The 12,497-nt window shown below is 38.2% G+C and overlaps 1 protein-coding gene across 2 annotated transcripts in view; it reads right to left on the bottom strand.

Annotated features, from left to right (window-relative positions):
- Nucleotides 1-12,497, bottom strand: part of dcc (DCC netrin 1 receptor) — a 346,228-nt gene that overhangs the window by 231,070 nt on the left and 102,661 nt on the right. For both annotated transcript variants that reach the window (XM_087843481.1, XM_087843482.1), the window contains exon 2: nt 3,944-4,300. In XM_087843481.1, the coding sequence (XP_087699607.1) occupies nt 3,944-4,300 (357 nt within the window). The remainder of the gene's footprint in view (nt 1-3,943; nt 4,301-12,497) is intronic.

Genomic DNA, 12,497 nt, shown 5'->3' with positions numbered 1-12,497 from the left:
ACACTTCAAATGTTTGTTTAGGGTCTTATAGACCCTGAATGCAACAGATATCTCAATGGTAAAATGTACCTTTTCTGTAGATAAATGAAGTCTAAATTTAAACTCTCTTCATAAACGGGTACTCCTCATTATGATCTGATCTCTCTCTTTTCCCAGTGTTTCCACTTCATTTTACTTGGTATTCACTTTGTGTAGGATGTCTCTTTTTTTCTTCTTTTCTTATTCTACCACCCTTCAGCAATAGATTCACTTTCTTTGTTCTCTCTTTTCATTCTTCAATAGCGTTTCTTCTCTGTTCAGTCTTATATGCTTTCTCTCCCTCTTCCTCTGAGAGTTCAGTGTTTCTAATTAATTCCCAGTTTACAGTCATCTCTGAACACACACACGCGCACACAGCCAGACTGCTAATTGAATTTTAAGCCTCTGCCTTTCATTAGCATTTTGCCATGTAATGCATTGTGTGCTTGCTTGAGTGTTGCCCATGCGTGTCTATGTGTGCATTTGTGTGAATGACATGGAGGTAGGGCTGATTCATATTTTAATGTAATGCTTGAATGTGGGTTAATTGACTTTGATTGGAACATGTGTGTTTAATGATTCAGGTCAGGTTTGGATAAGAGTTTAAAATTCACAGTGAGTTCTTTCGGTGATGAAGTGGTGTGCTGCATGTCCCGCAGTGCTGCATGTCCCGCAGTGCTGGTCACCATAGCTGGAACCATTTTACCATTGCACGGGTATCAGGCAGCTCATATAACCAGTTGATTCTGGGCCAGTACCGAGCCGAGGCAGTGCCCAGCGCTGTATTTTGGTGCATCAATTTAGGCTTGACCATATCAGCTCCACTTATTCTTTCCTCACTCACATGCCAAACAGACCATGAAATGAGCAAGTTGTCCTGTTTTTCGCTCGTTATTTCATCTTGACTCAGACTTGTCTCAGTCTCCTGGAGGGGTTTGACTACACTCAGAGTCATCTTGATTTAGTAGGTGTTTTGGCATCGACTTATCTCATCCTTATGTCTTGACAATGCTGCAATATCCAGAGCAGGAAACTTTAGTCAGCAGAGACGTGCTGACCACTTAAGGTTGTCTTCAAAAGTAAGTTGATCCCCATAGGGAGATCCCCATAGAAACGACAACAAACAACAACAACAAAAAAGACATTTTGGGCTCCATAGATAATTTAACTGCTCTGTGAGTTCATTTAGAATCTCAATCTGTTACATTTTAGATATATGGGTGTAGCCACTTCAAAGTTTCCCAAAAGAATTATTATTTTTTTTGCCTTCTTTCGCTTTCTCTGCTATGTACTTTTAACACACTGACACAAATAGAAAGAAAGACAAAATGTCAGTGATTCATAAATATAACGATTATTTTTTGACGTAAAAAATGCAAAACCACTTAAAAATACGACTACTGCCAGTATGTATCAATAAACTGCCTAACCACCAGTGTGGCAATGAAAAACCTCCAAAAGTAAAAGTAACAATGAGCTGCTACACGATTATAAATGTCTGAAACCTTGTGCAGCTGCTCTCCTTTTTAAACATGATCCAAATTGTTTAGATCTGTAATATAAATGTTACAAGCTACTAAATGCTATTTTTTCTGAATTGTTTTTGACTGCATTAATCTTTACCTGTTGAGATGTCACGGACAGGTCACTTTCTGGCGTGTTGTGTGACAGAATATTTGATTAGTTGCATTTGTCTTTAATCCCATCACACTTTCAATAAGCTGTCATACAACATAGTGCACACAGTACAGGCTGCGCAGACTGATGGTCATGGTGATGCACTAAAGCCTCAGAGCTGCTTTCTATTAATGTCTTCCATAAACTGTATTGATCTTAAGCCTCGCTCCACTTACTAAATTACATTACAGGTGAATTACTTTGGTGTTATTAAGTAAATATGAACAGTAAAATAAATGGAAACAGCAATATTATGGGAGCATGTGTGTGTATGTGTGTTGTGCTGCTATAACTTGCAAGGAGAGGTGAAGGTGTTGTGGCCATGTTAATCTAAATGAGGGGAATCTCCTCTCCGATACTCTTTATTCATTCAGTCATCTCCTTCTATATCATTCTTCTTCTGCTCATTATTTCTTTCTTTCACTCTTGCCATTTGTTCAGTTTTTTTATGCTTACATTTTCTCTTCTGTTGTATAGAAATTGTATGTTATGTAAATACACATGTGGACAACATGCAAATATTTACTGGTTACAAAGCCCAGGTTTCAGACATATCTGTATCTGTCAGTTGAAGGAAAGGTTTTTCAACAATGTTGCTCTATTCTTATTTTTTAAGTCCAGTGATTTCGTATTCAGTGCATGCTGGATCGCTTCTATTCTTTTTGTATCCAAGCAAAATACACAAACAAGTGATGTGTTCTTACAATGCATGATGGTTTATATCGGTGGAAAAAACAAAATAAAATCAGCAACCAAAAATCATGAGGCTACACACAAGAACCCGAACTTACAACTCCAACAAATACCAGCTGGTGTGATTATGGTTGAGAGTCAAAGACAAAGTCAAAAACAATCTGTGCTTTAATCTTTAATACAACTCTGAGTCTATTTATAGCATCCAAATTCCATTTCATTTGTCTACGAAAAACAATTGAATGACTCTCTTTTTTTTCTATTTTTGCACGACATACTAGAAAACCAGTCACACAACGAAAAGAAGATTGAAAACGACCCCTGAGGGGCACCAGGGCTTCTAACAGCACGGATGTGCTGTTTATTTATTTGTTGTATATTTTAATATTAGCAGGTTCAGAGGACAGGGCTAGAGTTATTATAAACTATAAACTAACTCACACACCAAGTATAAGAAAAACCTCCAAGTTTTGTGAGCTACAATTACTAACAGCTAAAGCTCAAAGCACAGAGGTCTAGAAATCATCTGGTAAGCATGAATTTGGAGGGAATAATGTGTATTTCCCAATCGGTTGGTGAATGGTTGCTGGAAGTTGATGGTATTTGCTGAGAAATCGACTGTTAAAGCCCCAGTCAAGCAGACCCATGGACCAGTCAGTGGCCTCTGGAAAAAATGTGTATTTATATAAAATCACATAAAATCTTTGAGTGTGTGTTTTTTTAATTAAACACACACCTCAGGTCAGCAGACAGCTTGTTCCAACAAACTAGACCACAGTGAGAGAACCCTGAGCACACATCTAATACTGGGAACACAAAAAAAAACACAGGTCGGCACCTGGTGACCTGAAAGGTCTGATTGGGTTATAGAGACCGACCAGTTGGAGATGTACTGAAGGGTCAAAGCATTGTGAGCTTGCATTGCTTTTCTAAAAGGACTGAACTGGGAGCCAGTGAAGGGACTTCAGTACTGGGGTGTTATGTTCACATTTCCATGTGAGTTTCAGGACAGTGGTAGCTGCATTGTGATGGAGTTGAAGTTGTTGTTCCAATGATTTGCATTATACTGTGAATAAAGTTTTACAATAGTCTAACCTACTTGATATAAATGCATGATGAGGCACAGCTTTTATTTCAAAGCCCTTTTTTTGAAGAGTGTTTGCAGACAAAGTATGGGTGACTAAAGCAATTTGCTAAAGACTCAGCCAATCACAATTTCAGCTAACAACATCTAGCATCTTCATCTGCCAACTGTGGATCAAAAGTTCCCAGAGCATTTGGCCCTCACAAAGCAAAGGTTTAGCTCACAAAACTATATCGAAGAAGCTAAACTATCTGGAACTGAGTGAAAATGGTTTATCTACTGAACTTGTTATGATTGTAGACATGAGAAAGAAAATGATTTCATAGTTTCCTGAAAATTACAGGATCTTCAAACTGAGAAACCAACTACTTTTAAGTGTGAGCTATGAAATCACATTTTTGCATTTTGAGTTCATGAGTCTGTTTGAATGAATAGATACTTGTTCAGCTCTAAAACCAAGTAGTCTCTTACCTGCCACAGTCACTCTTGCTGTCCGGCTCACAATGCTTCCCAGTCCATCCAGCGTGGCGAGGCACTGATATTCTCCCTCATCGGGCCGATGGTGCCGCGAGTGCATCACATTCTGCACCAGCAGCGAGCCGTTACTCAGATGTCGCCGTCGCTCATCGACCACCGTGCTAAGCAGCACTCCATCTTTACGCCATGTGATGGTGGGGGGTCCTGCCATGGCATCTGACTGTGCCTGGCAGTCTAGCTGCAGCACACTGCCGCGTACTGTCACCGTGTCCTGAGGCTCCTGGGTAAAAATGAAGTCCACAAAACCTCCAAGACCAGACGAGGAGGAAGAAGATGAGGAGGCATCTGAGGCTGCAGGAAAAAGCAAAGGAGACAAGGAGTTAGAGGGAAGCAAGACACCAAAAGGACAAATAAACTCATCTACATCAAATACAGGTGTGCTTTAACACACATTTAAATCACTATTTAATTATTTATACTTATAAATAATAAAAATATAAATAAATCTCATATTATGCTGATTTTAAATCATAAAAAATGCAAAGCACAAAATTGCTAAAAGATCCTCAGAGGGGATAGTGTTCAGTCTGTACTGTTCTCTTTCTACACAAATACATCCAGGGCACATTTCTGGAAGACAACACTTATGATGCCCGTATTCACCGGTTAAACTGGACAATCACAAAAGCAGACAGACAACCATCATAAACATTGTAGAAATAATTCATTTAATAAATAAACTCCTCAGGAATCAGCAATTTGTATACCGTAGCACAGGTCAAAACATCTACCACTGATTGATATTTCCACAGCAAAAAAACAAGTATAACAGCTAATTCATCAACCCCTAAAACAAATTTCAAACCCAGTAACTGCCCACACAGTGTGACAGTAAATGCATTATATATACATATATAGTATGACTGAAGTTAAAGGTTCATCTTGTTGCTTCTTTTTGTAGCTTTTTGTACTTTTGTTCCTGTCATTTTTTTTCCAAAATTGAACTCCAAACCAATAATGCCTTGCTCAGGGCTTTGTTCTGTTTTCTAAAGCAGATCAATCAGGACTAGAATTCTAATACATTTTCTAATGCTTTATCCTCTTTTTGCTTCACGTTTTTATCCATATTTGTCATTAGCTCTGCCAGACATGTCTCTTCAGAGAAGAGAGTGTGGCTCTGAGTATTAACCCCCAACCTGTAGAGCTTCACTCAGCAGGATAACTCATCACTGCTATCAAAGCCACAGGAACCTGCTGTATTCTTTGTTTTTAGGTTTATAGACTTTCTTTAATCTGCTGAAAGGCGAGCAGTGGCGGCATCTCCTCCCTTCTTTGATGTTGAGTCTGCTTAAATGTCTTTCATCGTGATCAGAGAGGCAGTTTGTTCAGTCAAAGCCGCCGTTCAACGTCTCCACATTTCCCGGAAAACCTGAATGGAGGCTTTAGAACGACCTGGAATCACAACGTCACAGCGCAGAGTTGACTTTGAAGAGCAGCAGATGTTCTTTTTTTGTGTTTTTCATTTCAGTTGCTCCTATAGGAAAACTAATCAGAGCAAAAACTTCTGTATAAAAGTTAATCCCAGTTGGGCCTGTTCCAATTGGGACCGGAGAAATAAAACGAACAACACTTCATAAAAAAGTCTTCATCTCTAAGAACTGGGATTTGCTTTCAGCAAAGCAACATCCTTTTCTCAGATAACAATATAGTGCTGAGTGTGTTTTCATTGCAAATTATCAGGTTTCTCCTTACCTCACTATAACAAGAGCCGTGAAATGACTTATCTTGTGGATTGGCACTTTATCAACAAAACTGAACTCAACAAAAAAGGCAAAAACAGAACCAGAATGAATCTGAAACCACACGTACAAGGTGGATGCCAACAAACATCACAGTCAGTGAATAAAACGATTTAATTGAAACATTTGTCAACCAACAACGGATTCCCAATATATATATTTATAGATGCATGTGCAGTTCAACTCAAATTAACCAAAGGTACTTTATTCTAATGCACTTAACACTGGCTCTTCAAAAAAAATGGTGAGAATCAAGTTAATTGTTCTTAATTTAGGCTTGTTAGCTGCTACAAAGCTGTTACTCACAACAATTTCCCACCGTCATCTCTCCAAACAGACATGGCAGATACCCTGCAAACCCATCTGTCATATTGAGGCTAAGAGAGCGTGGCTAAGGGTGCTTAAAGTCTTTTTAAGGGGCTTTTATTAACAAACAAAAGGCCTTAAAAGTATTAAAGTGTGTTATACTGAGAGACAATAACATTAACAGCACACATACAGTACAGAAAAGAATCTTGTAAAGAGCAACATCACAGGTATCACAGGTAACTCCGCCTGCAGCCAATCCCCCACCCATACCTGAGGATCCTTCACTCCTTCCAAAACATCCTAGTTTCCTTCCCCACCCATCATCCCTTGTTTATCTCAATCTTGCTCCTTCTCCCTTTCTTGTTTCTTCTTTCGCGCTCTCTTTTCCTTCATGGTTTCCTTCTTATTGATTCTCCTTCAGCAGTCGTCCCCCTCTCTCTCTATCAGTAACTCACTATCTTGACAGCTCTATCTGTATTCACTTCCAGCACACACACACACACACACACACACACACACACACACACACGCTCAGAGTCAGTCACTTCATCAGCTTGTCCTTGTCCTCGTTGTCCTGCAGTTTGATGCTATCAGTCTCTGCTCAGCCTTCGTCTCTACTCTCTTCTTCTCTCTTTGTTGCCTCTCAGTCACTTTATCTTCATATTTCATCTGTAACATGAAGCCGGTCTTCACTTTATTATTTGACCACAAACTCTTCCAGACATATTTTTTTATGAACTTTTAGGATTTTTTCTGTTAAAAGAAAGTCATATATTTTTCTTACAGTGTTAGTACACCGAGAAAATCTTGTCGTCATAACACAGAATATGTATGAATTCAGCATAAAATTTATATATACAAATTAATATATATTAAATATATATTATAAATGTATGGGGAATAGACAAAATTTGACAAAAATCTCAACAAGTTAATAAAATAAGTGAAACTGAAGAAATTCTGGTTTTACTGATTTGCTGACAGGCGGCAATTATTATAATCAGTAAATGAGTCATTTAAAAGATTTCTGAGAATGACAGTTCTCCACTTCCAGCTTTTCAAATTTGATAATTTTCACATTTTAATGTTTATAGTCAATAAATGTAATGACTTTCAATTTTGGACTTTTGTTGGGCAAAATAAGATGATTAAACGTGAGTACGGAGAATGTTACCAGCATTTTGGTGCCAATTTCAAGATTCAATAGAAAACGTAATGAATAACTGTTTGTGTCAACTTGACAAAATATGAAAACCTTCCACTTGCATCTGATTTCTCTCCTCAGTGATTTTATTTCCTGACAATTAAAATATGTCAGAAGCAAAGACTCTGAAAAAACAAGTAAAATAAAAGGACTGTAGAGAGGGTGATAACGAGCAGTCTTGACAGCAATTTAAAATCAGATAAATGCATTCTGAGTCTAGCTTCTAAGTATATATTGATTACACAAGTTAAGAGCTTTTCTAAGAACAATACTTGTGCATTTCTACACAGATTATCCAAACACTGAACATACATGCTGTCAAAGTCCTTTAGACAGGCAGAGATATGAGACCTCGCTCCCTGCTTCCACTGGAGCAAGTTGGCCAGACTGAAATGTGTTTTATCTCTTTGCGATTGATGAATATTTATCATTTATTGTTATTTACTGTTTTGTGTTTTAAACCGTTTCCTGTCATTTAGGTTTTTTTTGTCTGTCGTTGTGGTCAGTCTATCTCTTCACACTAGTTTGGTATCTTTTTGTGGTGAACGTGAATCTTTTGTTCTTTCCTTTTGCTGTGAATTTTTACTGATTTGTCACCTTTTGTTTGATTTCTTGCTCATTTTTGTGAATTTCCACTTGTTTGTGGTCATATGGTTGTTTTTGGTCCCATTGGTTTTTGCTTACAGTCTCGTAAGCAAGTGTGTTTGTTGACATGTGTTTGATTTCTTCTTTCTTCCTCAGGTTGTGGATTTTCAATCTTCTTCACGATTTTCACTCGTCATTTTGTGTCTTTGTGGTTGTTGTTTTTTAGCATTTCTTGCATTTGATTCTTTTTTCCTGGTGTGGATTGTTACATCTTTGCAGTCATTTTACATTTTTTTGTATTTGTCTCTTTTTATTGTGTGTTTACACTTTTATGGTCTGTTTACAACTCTCTGCAGTTGGTGTGCTTCTTTGTGGTCATTTTGAGTGTCTGTGATTTTTTTTCTTTTTGTTACCTTGTGGTAATTGTGGCTGTTCTTCTGAATCTCCAATTCGTTCTGGTCATTTTGCATCTCTTTGTAGCTGCTTGAGGTCTCACTTCAGTGTCTATGTTTTGGAGATTTTGTAATTTTTTTCCTGCCTCTGTGTTTTTTGAGTCTCTTTGTGATTGATGTGCGTCTCTTTGTATTGGACTAGTTTTCCTTTTGTGGACTTTTGGCTTCTGTTTTTTTGGTCCCTTTGTTCCTTTTTGATGTAATTTCACATTTCTTTGTAGTTGCTTGATGTGTCTATGAAAACTGATGACAGTCACTCTACAGTATACAGGGGCTCAGACTCAGAGACATCCTATCTTCCTTTATCCCTGCATGCCTGTATATATTCAATCAAGAAAGCAGCATTTCACCCAGATCATACTAGTTGTCACGGCCAGGCGGATCAGCTGCACGCTGATCAGCTCTCTCTCTCTCTCTCTGTCGCCGGGGCGGAACTCATTGTGGGTTCACGCCCTCGGCCCACGCCCTTGACAGATGAGACACCTGGGTCTCATTAAGACGATCAGCATTTAAACCAGGAGGTGACTGCTGTTCATCGCTGGATCATTGTCTACCACGCGTTTGTGAAGTCAAGCTACAGCAAGTCTAGTTAAGAGTATTTTCCTTTGTGCGTCGTATTTAACCCTGTCTCCCTGTCTACAGAGCTTCCTGGATTTTCCCTCGTGTGATTCCCGTGTGGCAGTGTCGGAGTGTGAGCCTGTGATCGTGTGTGTAGATGATTTGAAGAACGCGTGTTTTTCCCCTGGACTTCCCTGGAGACCCCTTCTTCCCTCACTCAGCTGTATATAGCACCCCCCGCACCTTCTTGTATATACACCGGGTGAATTGTAAATAAACCCTTCTTGTGAGCATCAGAACCGGAGTCCTGCACTTGAGTCCTCCTCCAAACCGTAACACTAGTGAAGTAGAACTGATGATGATGATAGAAACTTGAAATTCAACAGCTGAGATGCTGTGTGTTTGTTCAGTTTAATCCTGATAAAAAGCTAAACTGAAAAATGAGCAACATGCAATATGAAATATTACTAAATCGTGTAGGCTTTGGTTATGCATTCAATTTTAGATGTTTAAAATCCTTCAAGTCTTCAGTAACTAACTCTAAGACCTGTTAATCTCGTGGCATTCACAATATTTTTTGTACTTATATGCTTTTGTCTTCAAAAGCATATAAAGGTCAATAATTCAAACCATATAGAAGCACACTGATCCTGATCCATAGCAGTCTCCGCTGATTACAAGATCCTAAAACGTGTTGACCTGAATGCTGGAGGAGCTAATTAACACGCTGCAGTAGAATAAATATTCAACACTTAACAGAACATTACAAGACAAAACAAAACACTTCAGACCTGGTCCAGATCACAAATTTGTTAGCAAGGAGAGAAAAGCCATCTAAAGACCTCTATGGAAGATACGCCACTAGTCAGTTTTGTCACAGAGGTAAAGAAGTGGAAGGATATAGAGCCATCCAGGAGTTTAAATGATAAGATGAGAGTCGGTGACAGCAAGGTGGACAACAGCCAAGACCATCTGAACACACACGCACGCATTCTCACAGTGGCTGACACTGTGGGTTAGTGTCTGGGAAAAAAAACAGAAAACGACTGCATTACGACTCTGGACAACGTCCAGATACTGTGTGTGTGTTTGAAGTCTCTGCCAGCTGCTGCCTGCCAGCAGAGAATCAGCTTGACTGAAAGAAGGCAGCAGGAAGGAAGAGGAAGGAAAAGGATGCCCAAAAAAGGAAACCCATCTCTGTCACAATCAAACCATGAAACCATCAGACAGCAGCAACATATCAGGAAATAAACCAATGATGTGTTGCTAAATGAAAAAACAGCATTTCAACCATGTGAAGCTTGAAAAGTTTACAAAAGAAAAATAATAGAGGAAATTAGTCACTTCAAAAGATTTTAAAAGTCAAATGTTTGCAGAATTTTAATATTTTGACAGTAAAAGTATGTTTTAACTCAAATCTTTTAACAACTTGGTTTTATGCAAACAACGGCCTTGCTTAATATAAATCAGTGCATTTATTGTCATTTGTTGCAGGTGTTAAGCCTTATTAATTATGTTGAATTATTTGTACTCTTTGCCCGCATACTGAGTAGTAAAGTTGTTCATACTTATTTAAAAGTTTGATTTTTTTCAGTACAGCAACGGAGAGTGCAAAGAGACATACCGCTAATGTTTCTTAAATTCAAATTATTTTCTGTTGTGCTGTGATCATTATTTCAGTTATATTGTGTTTAGGTTTAGAGTTACATTGTGATGCAGTTTTCAGACTGACTGAGAGCCATGTGAGGGTGTAGATATTATAATATAACATAGGTCATAGTGAGTAAGGACTAGTCAACGTCCGGGGTTGTTCAGATGGTGAGAGAGACTGTTTATATGTCTGTGTGGTATATGGGGCACAGCGATGTGACCAAAAACAGACCTCTGTCTGTTGTACATATACTGTACATTGTGTACACTAAGTTTCTATAAGAATTCCTGCACTTATTTGGCATCCATTTGCCAATTTATAAATGAGTATTGGGTACGAGCCCTTAATCTTTGAATTCAGGCGTTTTCAGTTGTTAAGTTTTTTTATTCATCTTTAGGCATGAAAAAAAGATTTTTGAACTTAATTGTTTTAAGTATGTACTTTTCAAAGAGTTTTTTACATGTCTACTTAGGTGGACAACGTACGTTTTGAGTGGGTGGCACGGTATCGAGTGACACATCAGTGTCCAATATAGTGGTTTATGCGCAAGTATACCATCAACACTGACACAAATACAATAAGCCTTTGAATAGCTGTCCACTGTAGTGACCACTATGCATGAAAGGGTTAAGGTTAAATCAAAATCTGTTGAAAAAATTTAAAAAAGCTTGTTTAAAATTAATTCAAACACGACTAGAATACCAAGAGTGTTTTTGCGAATAAAACTGGATGTAATTGAATGTCATTAATTTAACTGAGTTGAAATGAAAGACAAATAACACAAGAAAGAAGGAGAAAAAGAAGAAACCTGGATGTATGCAGTATTTTCTGGAGCAAATGTTTGTGATTGCTGAAGGCTGAAAATTTCTGCTTGTTAGGCTTGAAAAAGTTGTAGAACCTCTAAGAATGAACTCGAGGAAAAGAAGTGCTAAGTTAGCAGGAAGCAGTGAAAAGTGAAGCAGTAAAGGAAAGTTTGATAGAGTTAAATGGAGGTCTGACCCCTTACACACTGACTCAAAGCTCACGCACGCTGTCACACAGTAAGCATCATCACACAAGCTGACTCATCTCAAAGTGACCTAACTGAAACCTGACAGAAGCAGCACACAGACACTTTCTTCATATCTTCTTCACACCCAGAGCTACACCAGACTTTGGCACCACTTCCTGTCTGATCAGCAACTTACTGATTGTTTTTTTCTTTTACGTACCTTTGACTGGAAACCAGTTTTTTGTTGTCTCTGTGCACATTAAGAATAATCGTCATGATTAGTGTCAGTGCAATTACCTTAAAATCTCAAAAGTGAAACAAAAATCATTGTTAGCCAAACTTCAGAGCAGAGCTGATGTGCACAAAGACAGTTTTTCCAGGACCCTCTGTAGTCGTGTGAAAAACTAAACACACCCTATAATTCAATGGTCCTGTGGCCAGTTTATGAGAAAACATCCCTCATGAAAAAAAACATTCATGTTTGTTTAAGTGCTTATACATTATGTAATATATGGTCATTATTAGGGTCTGTAAGGACGATGGAGATGTCAATCACTAAAAACACTAGAGCTGGCTTAACCCAAACATCAAGTCTGTAAGTTGCTACTAACAACACTGGCAAATTTACCAAGCAACAATTCCCAGTTTAGTCAAACAGGCTGTTATTCGTGTAACTCAATGTCTCGCACAATTTGTCTCAAAATTTCAATCCATCCATCTGTTTTCCTAAATACTTTTCCAAGCATTTAAGAAGGCAAGGTTGGAGCTTCATTCAGATAACACAGAGAGGCAGGGTGCCTCTAAGATCATTTAAAGAAAAATAAAAGTATTCTTTGAGGACATTATGAAAAGCGGTATTTTTATGTGCAGTCACTCAATAATAATACAGAATCCGTAGCTGCTCTGTGATGTAAAGTCTCTGCTGTGTGCTTGTGGCTCTCAACACCATTCAGTGCTGAGAGTCTGATGATGAAAAAAGGAAAAAAAAGAAAGAAAGGC

The sequence above is a fragment of the Neolamprologus brichardi genome, chromosome 7, assembly GCF_056152115.1.
Source record: "Neolamprologus brichardi isolate AB-2024 chromosome 7, ASM5615211v1, whole genome shotgun sequence".
NCBI classification, from domain to species: domain Eukaryota; kingdom Metazoa; phylum Chordata; class Actinopteri; order Cichliformes; family Cichlidae; genus Neolamprologus; species Neolamprologus brichardi.
This window is presented reverse-complemented; position numbering and strand designations above follow the sequence as displayed.